This window comes from Mustelus asterias, chromosome 22 (assembly GCF_964213995.1).
Source record: "Mustelus asterias chromosome 22, sMusAst1.hap1.1, whole genome shotgun sequence".
NCBI classification, from domain to species: Eukaryota; Metazoa; Chordata; class Chondrichthyes; order Carcharhiniformes; family Triakidae; genus Mustelus; species Mustelus asterias.
The window spans coordinates 37,553,664-37,566,960 of NC_135822.1; the positions used below are offsets into that span (position 1 = coordinate 37,553,664).

The 13,297-nt window shown below is 41.8% G+C and overlaps 2 protein-coding genes across 46 annotated transcripts in view; one reads left to right on the forward strand and one right to left on the reverse strand.

Moving 5' to 3' along the window:
* The window catches only part of LOC144510004 (eukaryotic translation initiation factor 4 gamma 3-like), a 357,463-nt gene that overhangs the window by 145,804 nt on the left and 198,362 nt on the right, over nt 1-13,297 (reverse strand). For all 45 annotated transcript variants that reach the window (XM_078239141.1, XM_078239148.1, XM_078239147.1 and 42 more), the window contains 2 exons: nt 12,788-12,885; nt 3,774-3,899 (listed from right to left, as the gene is read on the reverse strand). In XM_078239141.1, the coding sequence (XP_078095267.1) occupies nt 3,774-3,899; nt 12,788-12,885 (224 nt within the window). The remainder of the gene's footprint in view (nt 1-3,773; nt 3,900-12,787; nt 12,886-13,297) is intronic.
* On the forward strand, nt 4,070-4,278 carry LOC144510223 (large ribosomal subunit protein bL33m-like). Its single transcript, XM_078239719.1, has one exon. The coding sequence runs from the start codon at nt 4,087-4,089 to the stop codon at nt 4,276-4,278; it is 192 nt and encodes a 63-aa protein (XP_078095845.1). The 5' UTR covers nt 4,070-4,086.

Below are 13,297 nucleotides of genomic sequence, written 5' to 3' on the forward strand. Positions count from 1 at the left end.
ATCATATGCCGTCTGTACTTGTCACACGACCACAGAATCTCATTAACATTGAAACTGGTAGTCAAGTTCCCCCACAAACCTAGGTTTTGCATGCTTTGCTAATTTTCACTAAGAGTGAGCAAACCAGAACAAAACAGAAATGGTAATGAAATTAGGTGGAAATGAAGTTCAAAATTCAAAATCACATTTAAATACATAGTCACTCAGGTGCTTTTGAAATTCTGAATGTGCAGGTGAAACATTACCAGTTCTACTCATTGTAAATCAGTGGCTGAATTTATAAAGATTGCAAAATGAGGTAATAAAATTGTGCCATATTTGCTTTTATTTTGCAAACATAAGATTTTAAATAGCACACACTAGATTATTAATTTTAAATTATCTTTATTTCTCACTATTTCATACATAGTAACCCAATGTGAAATGAAAACTCTAAGGATTTTCTCACTGGATGTGTACTATGCCAAATTACTTGGTAATTATGGTCACATGCTAAGCTTTTAAGATTTGTATATGTCACCAACATTTCTATGTACATGCTGATGCTCAGGTTTACTCTAAAACATCTGCAATCAATTGGGAATTGCTGCACATTGGTGTACGTATTGGATCACTCAATTTTAGTGATCTGTTAAATGGATTTTAAAAAACCAGGAAATGCATTAAAAACTTGCCTGAAGCAATTATTTGAGAGAGAAAAATAAGCCATGTAGTTAATACTGACAGTATCTCCCCTCATACTGTAATAAATAGAGAACTGCTTTGTGCTTACATTTTATTTCTTCCCAATGCCAATATTACTGCTTTGGCTAGATGCACCACAATGGTCTTTCCTGATCTAGAGTCACAGTCATAGAGGTTTACAGCACAGAAACAGGCTCTTTGGCCCAACTTGTCCATGCTGCCCAGTTTTTACCACTAAGCTAGTCCCAATTTCCCATGTTTGGCCCATATCCTGCTATACCCATCTTATCCATGTAAATATCTAAATGCTTTTTAAAAGACAAAATTGTACCCACCTCTATTACTGCCTCTGGCAGCTCATTCCAGACACTCCAATCTCTGAGCGGAAAAATTGCTCCTCTGGACCCTTTAGTATCTCTCCCCTTAAACCTATGCCCTCTAGTTTTAGACTCCCCACCTTTGGGAAAAGGCGCTGATTATTTACCTTATCTATGCCCCTTATTATTTTATAGACCTCTATAAGATCATCCCTAAGCCTCCCAGTCCCAGTCAACCCAGCCTCTCCTTATAACGCAAACCATCATGTCTCTAGTAAATCTTTTCTGCACCCTTTCTAGTTTAATAATATCCTTTCTATAATAGGGTGACCAGAACTGTACACAGTATTCCAAGTGTAGCCCTACGAATGTCTTATATGACTTCAACAAGACATCCTAACTCCTGTATTCAATATTCTGACCAATGAAAAAACCAAGCATGCCAAAAGCCTTCTTCACCACTCTGTCCACCTGTGACTCCACTTTCAAGGAGCTATGAACCTGTATCCCTAGATCTCTTTGTTCTGTAACTCTCCCTATTGCCCTACCATTAACTGAGTAGGTTCTGGCTGGATTCAATCTACCAAAATGCAACACCTCACATTTATCTAAATTAAACTCCATCTGCCATTCATCGGCCCACTGACCCAATTGATCAAGATCCCGTTGCAATATAACATATAATAAAGTTGTCTGACACATATATTTTTGTTCAAAGTGTTATTGTCCCTAGAGTATATAATGTTTACTCTGAAATTAAAAGTGGAGCATCATTTTTATACAATCAAAGAATGCGGACATCACTAGCAAATCCAGCATTTATTGCCAATTACTAATTGCCCTTGAGAACATGGTGATTTCTTGACAATGGAGTAGGTTTTTTGGCCATTTCAGGGGGCAGTTAACAGTCAAGGATATTGCTATGGCTCTGGGGTCACATATAGGTCAGACCGTGCAAGGACAACAGGTTCCTTCCCTAAAAGGGCATCAGTGAACCAGATGCATTTTTACGATAATCCAGTAGTTTTGAGGTCATCATTACCAAGACTCTTTTTTTAATTCCAGATTTATTTAATTAACCCAATTTAAAATGCCTGCTGCTATGGTGGAGTCTGAACTCATGTCTTCTGCTCTTTGATCTGGGCCTCTGGATTATTAGCCCTATTGCAAAACCACCATGCCACCATTCTTAGCTAAAAGCCATTGTGCACAACTGCTGAAAACAGTTGTGATCCCATTATCTGTGATGGATTACGTGCAAAAATTTTCCTTTTCAAAATCTTTGGGCTAAAGGTTTGGCAAGATTGCTTCTCTTGTCAGCAAGATCAGCTGGCACCTAAGCCTCCAGCCGATCTGGCAGCTCATCAGTCTGCCCTCAGAATCTACAGGGATAGCCAAAAAGATTAAAGAATGTATTTGAACACCTTCAGCGAACCTGTCAGCACCATTCCTGAGCAGTATGGAAGAGTGCATGTTGGCTTAGATGCTCACCACTAAAGCTGTGGTTGGTGCTTTGGCTGACTGTCTCGGGCTTATTGCAGGAATAATGAGAATCAGGAAGTTGAAAATACATTTGACTGGGTAACTGTTGGAGCACCAACAGTTGCTTTGGCAACAAAAGGAACTGAGGTAGAGCTGGCAGTTGATGCAGTCCATTGCTGATAGGAAGGACAGTGCATTTATATAGCACCTTTAATGCTGCAAAATGTTTCCAGGTAGGTGCTTCACCAATCATCCCTGCACTCACGGCCAAAATTTGACACACCAAATAAGGAGCTATCAGGCAGGTGATAACAAGGTAGGTTTTAAGGAACATCTTAAAAGGCGAAAAGAGGTAGAGAGGCAGAGAAATTTAAGGAGAGGATTCCAAACTTCAGCAGCTGAAGGCACAGCCATTAACAGTCGATCAAAATTGGGGATGTTCAAGAGGTCAGAATTAGGGCATCACAGTACCTGAAGGTTTAAGGCTAAAGAGCTAAGAGATGTGAGGCCATGGAGGGATTTGGAAATAATGATGAGAATTTTAAAAGAGGCACTATTTAACCAGAAGCCATTGTAGACCAGTGAGCACAGGAGGTATAAGCAAACGGACTTGGTGCAAATTAGGATAGGGCAGCAGGGTTTTGTACGATCTTAAGTTTACAGAATGTAGGGAGTGGGTGGGGAAGCACTGGAATAGGGAAGTCTAGAGTAACAAAGGGAGGTGGGTGGGGAAGCATCTCGCTCAAAGGGCAATCGAAGTAACACTGCCATGTGGAGACTCATCTGGTAAAAGCGGAGTCCTTTCTATTATGGGAAGTAATTTAGATTCACTCTCTATAATTAACTCCCAGATGGGTGCAACTGCCATTGCTTATAAATTACAAAGGCTGCATATGATTAAAGGATGGGATGGAGTGAAGATGGCCCTTTAGTGCATTTGATTTTATCTTTCCCGAACACTAACCCTTCCACTGTATCATAGCACTTCACTGATTCTTAAATGCAACCACTCCTTCCTGCTAACTTGTCCCAGTTGCTAACCACCCTTTGAAAAAAGCATTTTAACTTTTGTCCTCAATTCGTCCTGCACAGGCCTGAACCAAAGTATTGCTTGGTGTTTCCTTTAATAAGTTAAGTACCTTGACAAAGGTCCCCTCTGGTACATGTCAGAATTAACCTAAAATGGATCAAGACTAACAACTCGATACAACTGTCAACTTTTAACTAACAGCTAGCTTGTACTGAATGCTATTTAGTTAAGTTAAAGTAGTCAGGTATTTTTCTAACTACCTGAGGTGGAGTGGGTGTGGAGCTTGGTCTCACTACAGGTGGCGTAGGGTTTCTGCTTCCACCTCCTCCTGACAATATTTCTTCGGTGATGTCCTTGCCTCCCTGGTTTGGATCACGGATTCTAATCTGCAGAAGTGAAAGCAACACTGTATTAAACTGTTACAACCTGATCATTATTTCCAACATTTTGACTTTCCAAATGACACATTTAAAAAAAAAATCTAGAACATTGACAGATATCATAAACAAAATCGAATTTCTCTAGCCACAATGGTAAGAAAGTAACTCAAATTGGTCTCCAGGCAGAGGGAGGATGTTGCTGACAACAGTGAACCTTGCCAAGAGCAAATCAAAGTCCATCCTTGTGAGGATGGGGAGTGCAGCCGGAAGTGGCTACTGCTTCAATGCAAAGAGGAGCCGGCTACGGGAAAAACTAATCCTGAGGAAACACGATCCTATAGTGAACAAGCATGTCCTTTTCTTTGAAAAGAAGAAAGTAACTTAAAGAAATATTCTGCAAGCTGATTTTTTAAATTAACTGTAGGATGTAAATGTCTTCCAATATTAACAGTATGAGGCACTTATATACCATTATACAGTTTCAATACCGTGGCACAATTTAAACACACTGGACAAACAATAAGAAACCGCACTGTTAAACAAGTCAAAACAGAAATTAATTGCTGTAGTATACAGGCCCTGAAACATTGCTGGATTAGCTTTCTCCAATGGCGGTGCAGATCAATTTGAATCAAGTAAAATCTAATACCTCGTCTTTTGACAAATGCCATGTATTATTAACACATTAGACAAAGACTAGCCAAACTAGCTCTGCTATGGATATAAAATAATGCTCTGTCTAAATGTAAAGTTGAAGCAAGGGAAGGTTGAAGATGCCTAAGCCTCTGGCATATCTGCCTTTAAGAAGGTGACCTTGGTCTTAGGTTTCCAAACAAGTGTTAATTAAGCCAGGGAGGTTTTGAGAGCATGAGGAAGAGAAAAGAACAACAATGAGCATATACACTAGAGACAATAAACTACACAGGCATTTTAAACAGAGTGGTCAAAAATCAAAAGTGAATGTTGACGGATGCTCCAGATTTGGTAAGAAGTGTATTGCTTGCCACAGCCAGTCAGGAGCATTATGCACTTTGAAAAGATCAGGCCATCACTGCTGTAATTGTGCTTAAGCATGTGTTCTGCATGTTTTAATTTCTGGCAATAAATGTTGTTAGCTAATTTGCTCTAATGCTTGTGTTGATATGCTGTCTTCTGGAATTGCTTGACGGGAAATAAAATGCAGCTAGCACTGGTGATCTAGCATTCTGAGTTCTAAAGGATATGAAGTATTTGCAGTGGTAAAAGAACTGCGGACTTGCAGCTTCTGGTTCACTGGGCATGTACAGTCCAGTCATGTAAAATGTAGTGAGATAGTTGCAAGAGTGAACAACTCAGTACTATACTGCAAAATTACATCAGACTCGCATCAGCAAATTCTACTGTCCCTTACCCTGGCAAAATCATCACCATCTAAAGAGTTTTCTCAATTTGAATACCAATTTTCAACTGTCTAAACCTGTAGAGAAAAATTCAATTTAATGGAATCGCCCTTCTGCCCCACCTTTATGGGATGTGAAAACTCTTCCACTGTATAGGAACCTTAATCCAACTTCAGAAACTCCTTCCCTCAGCAGCATTCACATCAACTTTTAACAACAGGACAAAAATAACATTCACATAGCACTAAACAAAGTTGCAGCATTAAATAATCAGCAGAATCAGGATTATCAAAGATTTTGTCGCAAAACACTTGTAAACCAATGGCAGGATTGAACAGAGTCAGCACGGATTTATGAAAGGGAAATCATGCTTAACAAATTTACTGGAATTCTTTGAGGATGTAACTAGTGGAGTTGATGAGGGGGAGCCACTGGATGCGGTTTATTTGGACTTTCAGAAGGCTTTCGACCAAGTCCCACATAGGAGATTAGTGTGTAAAATTAAAGTATATGGGATTGGGGGTAGTGTATTGAGATGGATAGAAAACTGGTTGGCAGACAGGAAACAAAGAGTAGGAATAAACGGGTCTTTCAAATGGCAGGCAGTGACTAGTGGGGTACCACAGTGACCCCAGCTATTCACTATATACATTAATGATTTAGATGAGGGAACTAAATGTAATATCTCCAAAGTTGAGTGAGTGGGCAAATGATTGGCAGATGCAGTATAATTTGGATACATGTGCAGTTATCCACTTTGGTAGCAAAAATGGGAAGGCAGATCAGAACATAGAACAGTACAGCACAGAACAGGCCCTTCGGCCCACGATGTTGTGCTGAACTTTATCTGAAACCAAGATCAAGCTATCCCACTCCCTATCATCCTGGTGTGCTCCATGTGCCTATCCAATAACCGCTTAAATGTTCCTAAAGTGTCTGACTCCACTATCACTGCAGGCAGTCCATTCCACACCCCAACCACTCTCTGCGTAAAGAACCTACCTCGGACATCCTTCCTATATCTCCCACCATGAACCCCCTATAGTTATGCCCCCTTGTAATAGCTCCATCCACTCGAGGAAATAGTCTTTGAACGTTCACTCTATCTATCCCCTTCATCATTTTATAAACCTCTATTAAGTCTCCCCTCAGCCTCCTCCGCTCCAGAGAGAACAGCCCGAGCTCCCTCAACCTTTCCTCATAAGACCTACCCTCCAAACCAGGCAGCATCCTGGTAAATCTCCTTTGCACCCTTTCCAGCGTTTCCACATCCTTCTTATAGTGAGGTGACCAGAACTGCACACAATATTCCAAATGTGGTCTTATCAAGGTCCTGTACAGTTGCAACATAACCCCACGGCTTTTAAACTCCAACCCCCTGTTAATAAAAGCTAACCCACTATAGGCCTTCTTCACAGCTCTATCCACTTGAGTGGCAACCTTCAGAGATCTGTGGATATGGACCCCAAGATCTCTCTGTTCCTCCACAGTCTTCAGAATCCTACCTTTGACCCTGTAATCCACATTTAAATTTGTCCTACCAAAATGAATCACCTCACATTTATCAGGGTTAAACTCCATGGCAGATGGAGCCAAGTTGGCTAACTTACTTAGCAAAGTTCCGCACACGAGGATGGCCTCAACCGGGATCTTGGTTTCATGTCACACTATCTGTAACCCCCCACGACTTGCCTGGGCTTGCAAAATCTCACTAACTGTCCTGTCTGGAGACAATACGCATCTCTTCAACCTGTGCTTAACGCTCTCTCCACTCACATTGTCTGTACCTTTAAGACTTGATTACCTGTAAAGACTCGCATTCCAACCATTATTTTGTAAATTGAGTTTGTGTCTTTATATGCCCTGTTTATGAACAGAACTCCCACTTACCTGACAAAGGGGCAGCGCTCCGAAAGCGAGTGGCTTTTGCTACCAAATAAACCTGTTGGACTTTAACCTGGTGTTGTGAGACTTTTTACTGTGTTGATGCAATTATACATGGCAGGCCTTGATGAGGCCACATCTGGAATCTTGTGTGCAGTTTTCATCTCCTTATCTGGAGGAGGATATTCTTGCTCTGGAAGGAGTGCATCCCAGATTCCTGGGATGACAGGACTGACGTATGTGGAGCGATTGAGTTGGTTAGGATTGTATTTGTTGGAGTTCAGATGTATGAGGGTGGATCTCATAGAAACCTATACAATTCTAACAGGATTAGTCAGGGTAGATGCAGGAAGGATGTTCCCGATGTAGGGGTGTCCAGAGCCAGGGGATCACAGTCTGAGGATACAGGGTAGACCACTTAGGACAGAGATGAGAAATTTCTTCACCCAGAGAGTGGTCAGTCTAAGGAATTCGCTATTACAGAAAGTAGTTGAGACCAAAACATTGAATATTTTTAAGAAGCAGTTACATACAGCACTTGAGGCAAAGGGGATCAAAGAATATGGTAGAAGGCAGGAAGAGTTGGATGATGATCAACCTTGTTCATAATGAATGGTAGAGCAGGCTGACGGGCCAAATGGCCTCCTCCTGCTCCTATTTTCTGTTTCTATTTCTATGATTTGCACCTTGAGCAAGGTACAGCTCATTTTATCCCAGAATCAAGCTTACAAAGTTGCACAATCTTAAGAACTATCCCCAATGTTAACAACATGCACATTTTCATGGTGTCAAAGGATCAAGATTTGGTTTCTCTCTTCCTTTTTATATATCTAAAGAAGCTGTTACTGCCTGATTTAATATTATGTGCTAGTTTACCCTAATAGTTATTTTCTCTATATTTTTTTTTGGTCACCTTTTGGCGGTTTATAAAACTTCCCCAATCCTCAGGCTTACCACTAATCTTTGCCATGTTATATGTTTTTTCTTTCAGTCTAATACTACCCTTAATTTTCTTGGTTAACCACAGTTGACTTATCTCCCTTCCTAGAATCCTTCTTCCTCACTGGGTTGTATCTCTGTTGTCAGTCATGAACTATTGTCAAAAATGTCCGCCATTGCTGATCAACAGTCTCTTCTGCTAAACTCCTTTCCCCCAGTCCATTCAAGCCAGCGAGAGCGAGAGTAAGAGAGCGTGTGTGTGAGAATGAGTGAGTCATTCAGCCCATCCTGTCCATGCCTGCTCAAAGATACCCCAGTACTCGTTCTAATCCCATCATCCTGCACATGGCCCATAGGCCTGTAGCTTACAGCATTTAAGGTGCGGATTCAGGTACTTTTTAAACAAGTTTAGGGCTATGCTTCCACCACCAACTGAGACAACAAATTCCAAACACCCACCACCCTCTGCGTAAAAGGTTTTTCCTCATGTCCTCTCTACACCTTCTGCCATTTATCTTGAACTTATGACCCTTGGTTTTTGAACTCGTTGCCAAGGGAAACAATTTTATCCTATCTACTCTATTTGTGCCTCTTACAATTTTGTATATCTCAATCATGTCATCCCTCAGCCTTCCCTGTTTCAAGGAAAACAACCCCAACCTCTCCAATCTCTTCTTGTAGCTACAATTCTCCAGTCCTGGCAACATTCTAGTAAAGCTTCTCTGCACTCTCTCCAGAACAATTATGTCCTTCCTATAATGTGGTGACCAGAACTGCACACAATACTCCAGTTTTGGTCTCACCAGTGTCTTATCCAGTTTCATCATTTTATTCCAACTTTGGTATTCTATATCTCAGCAATGAAGGAGTGCATTTCATATGCCTTCTTCACAACCTTATCTACCTGTACTGCTACCTTGCACGCCAAGATCTCTCACTTCATCTACACCTCTCAGTAAATTCCCGCTTATTGTATATTTCCTTTCACCGTTTGACCTCCTTAAATACATTATTTAACACTTATCAAAGTTGAACTCCATCTGCCACTTTCCTGCCCGCTCCACCAACCTATCCATATCATTTTGGAGCTTACAACTATCCTCTACACTACCCACTATTCAGCCAATTTTTGTGCCGACTGAAGGTTTCCCAATTGGCTCCCCACATTCAAATCCAAATTGTTAACCAACAGCAGGGGTCCCAACACCTAGCTCTGCAGAACACCACTTGAAACAGCTTTCCATTTGCAAGGGCAGCCATCAACCATTACCCTTTGATTCTTGTTACTAAGCCAATTATATATTTTGGATCCAATTTGCCACATTTGTTTTTAACTTTTTGACCAGTCTACCATGTGCCGTGTCTACTAAAATCCAGGCAGACAATATCCACTGCACTACCCTCATCGGTCATCCTGGTCAATTCCTCAAGGAGTTCAATCATATCAAATTTTTCAATCAAATTGTGCCCTCATTCCTTCGTAATTACCTTTAAGTTTAGCACAATTGCTTCTGACCAATGTTTCTCACTCTCGAACTGAATGCTAAATTCTACCATGTTATGGTCACTGCTTCCTAGGGGATCTTTTCCTCAAATTATTTATTAAACCTGTTTCATTACACATTACCAGATCTAAAATACCCTTATTTCTGGTCGGATACACAACACATTGTTCTAGGAAACTGTCCCGAATACACTCTATGAATTCTTCCTCATAGCTACCTCTTATCAATTTGATTTCTCCAATCCACATGAAGATTAAAGTCACCCATGATTATAATACTGCCTTTTTTACATGCCCTCATTATCTCCTGATTTATTGTCCGTCCAACAATATAATTCCTTTGGGGGCCTATCCCACCAGTGTCTTCTTCACCTTGGTATTTCTTACCTCCGCCCATATGGATCCAACATCTTCCAATCCAAGATCATTTTTTGCCATCATACCTATTCCATTTCATACTGACAAAGCTACCTCATCATCCTTTCCTTCCTGCCTGTCCTTATGAAAAGTATTTAGTTCCCAGCTTTGATCTCCTTGCAACCATGTCTCTGCAATGGTTATAAGATCATACCCATTAACCTCAATTTGTGTCACTGATTCATTTAATTTGTGCCAAATACTTTTGCATTTAAAAGCCATTAATTTTGCTCTTTTACTATTTGCCCACCTTTAACCCTATTTTCTGACTTTTTTTAAAGTTTGTACACTGTCCCTTTGAGTACTACCTAAATAGCTGCTTGCAATGCTGCCACATCCTTTTGCTTTTAAGCAGAAGATAGTTGAGCAAGTTTGTCCTTCAGCTCTATTCCTTGCACTCACATGCAGGGCCCTATAACCGTTGAGGATGGGAATATTTATGAAGCCCCACTCCTGAAAGCTAGATTGTTCACTCTGATCTACTTTTTGTAGGATCACTAAATTGATTATAACTTGATGCTTTTGGTGTTTGGTGTGCAGATAACCCTGCATGATAGAATAAGATGCATGTTTACTGAAGCTAAGCTGTGCCCGGTGCTGCTCTTGGTACATCCTTCAACACTACAGTGAACCAGTTCCAATTCCATGCCTTGATGGTAATGGGGGGAGTGTGAGATGCAATGTAACATAACATTAGAGTGCAGTGGTTTATAATACTGCTGCTGATGGCCCACAGTCCTCATGAATATCCAGTTCTGGATGGCTACACCTGACCTCGTCAGTCCCACTTATTAAATGCCACACTAAAATAATGAAGAATGTTATCTCTGTGGAAGCATTTCAAGATGCAAAATCAACTGTACCCAAAACTGAGGTGGAGTCACTCATTGGCTAAATCTATAGGAAATCTTGATGCACAGGTGGCAGCTAACTTCCACCATTTAAAGCAACACAATATCCCACCACTCCTTGAAATCGCTCAGCGAGATAGAAAGCTCTCCTTCCCTCACAGGTACTGATAATCACAAAAATGAAATGATTACACTTTTTAAATGTTTCCACTTTGTGGGCAGGAGCCAGCAAACTCACTCTGCTATGTGTGTGCTGCCTCTATTATGCTAATAAAAAAAGACATTTTTTGGACAAAATGACAGATGGAGACTACTGAATGCTTTCAAATTGACAAATTCAGCCTACATCAACTGCATATTAAAATCTTCACATTGAACACGAGACACATAACTAAATAGCTGAACAATTTTCCCAAAGTCGTGTCAAGATAGTTCCGATTGGCGTGTAATGAATTTCCGGGAAATGCCCGGGAAATTACCGACCGGTGAGTCTAACCTCAGTGGTTGGTAAGTTGATGGAGAGGATCCTGAGAGACAGGATTTATGATCATCTAGAGAAGTTTAGTATGATCAAAAGTAGTCAGCACGGCTTTGTCAAGGGCAGGTCGTGCCTTACGAGCCTGGTTGAGTTCTTTGAAAATGTGACCAAACACATTGACGAAGGAAGAGCGGTGGATGTGGTCTATATGGACTTCAGCAAGGCGTTCGATAAGGTCCCCCATGCAAGACTTCTTGAGAAAGTGAGAGGGCATGGGATCCAAGGGGCTGTTGCCTTGTGGATCCAGAACTGGCTTGCCTGCAGAAGGCAGAGAGTGGCTGTGGAGGGGTCTTTCTCTGCATGGAGGTCAGTGACCAGTGGAGTGCCCCAGGGATCTGTTCTGGGACCCTTGCTGTTTGTCATTTTCATAAATGACCTGGATGAGGAAGTGGAGGGATGGGTTGGTAAGTTTGCTGACGACACCAAGGTAGGTGGTGTTGTGGATAGTTTGGAGGGATGTCAGAAGTTGCAGCGAGACATAGATAGAATGCAAGACTGGGCGGAGAAGTGGCAGATGGACTTCAACCCGGATAAGTGTGTGGTGATCCATTTTGGCAGATCCAATGGGATGAAGCAGCAGTATAATATGAAGGGTACCATTCTTAGCAGTGTAGAGGATCAGAAGGACCTTGGGGTCCGGGTCCATAGGACTCTTAAATCGGCCTCGCAGGTGGAGGATGCGGTCAAGAAGGCGTACGGCGTACTGGCCTTCATTAATCGAGGGATTGAGTTTAGGAGTCGGGAGATAATGCTGCAGCTTTATAGGACCCTGGTTAGACCCCACTTGGAGTACTGCGCGCAGTTCTGGTCACCTCATTACAGGAAAGATGTTGAAGCCATTGAAAGGGTGCAGAGGAGATTTACAAGGATGTTGCCTGGATTGGGGGGCATGCCTTATGAGGATAGGTTGAGGGAGCTTGGTCTCTTCTCCCTGGAGAGACGAAGGATGAGAGGTGACCTGATAGAGGTTTACAAGATGTTGAGAGGTCTGGATAGGGTAGACACTCAGAGGCTATTTCCAAGGGCTGAAATGGTTGCTACGAGAGGACACAGGTTTAAGGTGCTGGGGGGTAGGTACAGAGGAGATGTCAGGGGTAAGTTTTTCACTCAGAGGGTGGTGGGTGAGTGGAATCGGCTGACGTCGGTGGTGGTGGAGGCAAACTCGTTGGGGTCTTTTAAGAGACTTCTGGATGAGTACATGGGATTTAATGGGATTGAGGGCTATAGATAGGCCTAGAGGTGGGGATGTGATCGGCGCAACTTGTGGGCCGAAGGGCCTGTTTGTGCTGTGGCTTTCTATGTTCTATGTTCTATGAATTAAACCTTAATTTCACTCATCTGCACACATTCAGGAAAGGAAGCAGCACATGGGCATGTCATACCGTTTTCTTTTCCCTCTTTGTTGGAGGTGGTGGCGGTTGTGTAGGCACTATCAAAGGTGCAGACGGCGAATACACAGGTTGACTGTAATAGGATGGTGCTGGTAAAAGAAAAAGCACATTAGAATTCGTCATCGTTGCTCTGCAATTTTGATGGAAGGAACTTTCAGACCTTCTAAATCTCACATGCTTTACCAAATGAGGCATATTTTGGTTTTAAGTTGTCACTAGCAATTCAATTGCAGGCAGAGTCCTCCAGATGCAGAGAGCTCAGAAGTCTCTTCACATCAAGATGACACCGAAATCAAACATGCAATGCTGAGATGTCCACTGCCAATGTAGATAAGGGACACAAAAGCAGAATGCTGCATCAGGGCCCCAGGGCTCTGTGATTAAATAGACATGGAACCTATCCCAGCCACAGAATGAGAAGCAGGCTGTATGTATCTAGTTCCCCACAGTATTTCTTCCATTCTTACTTTGGTGTGTGGTTACATAGGTTGCTATTGTTTT

What these genes read in the sequence shown, in the direction of transcription:
- LOC144510223 (XM_078239719.1), top strand. Translation starts at nt 4,087, where the DNA reads ATGTTGCTGACAACAGTGAACCTTGCCAAGAGCAAATCAAAGTCCATC.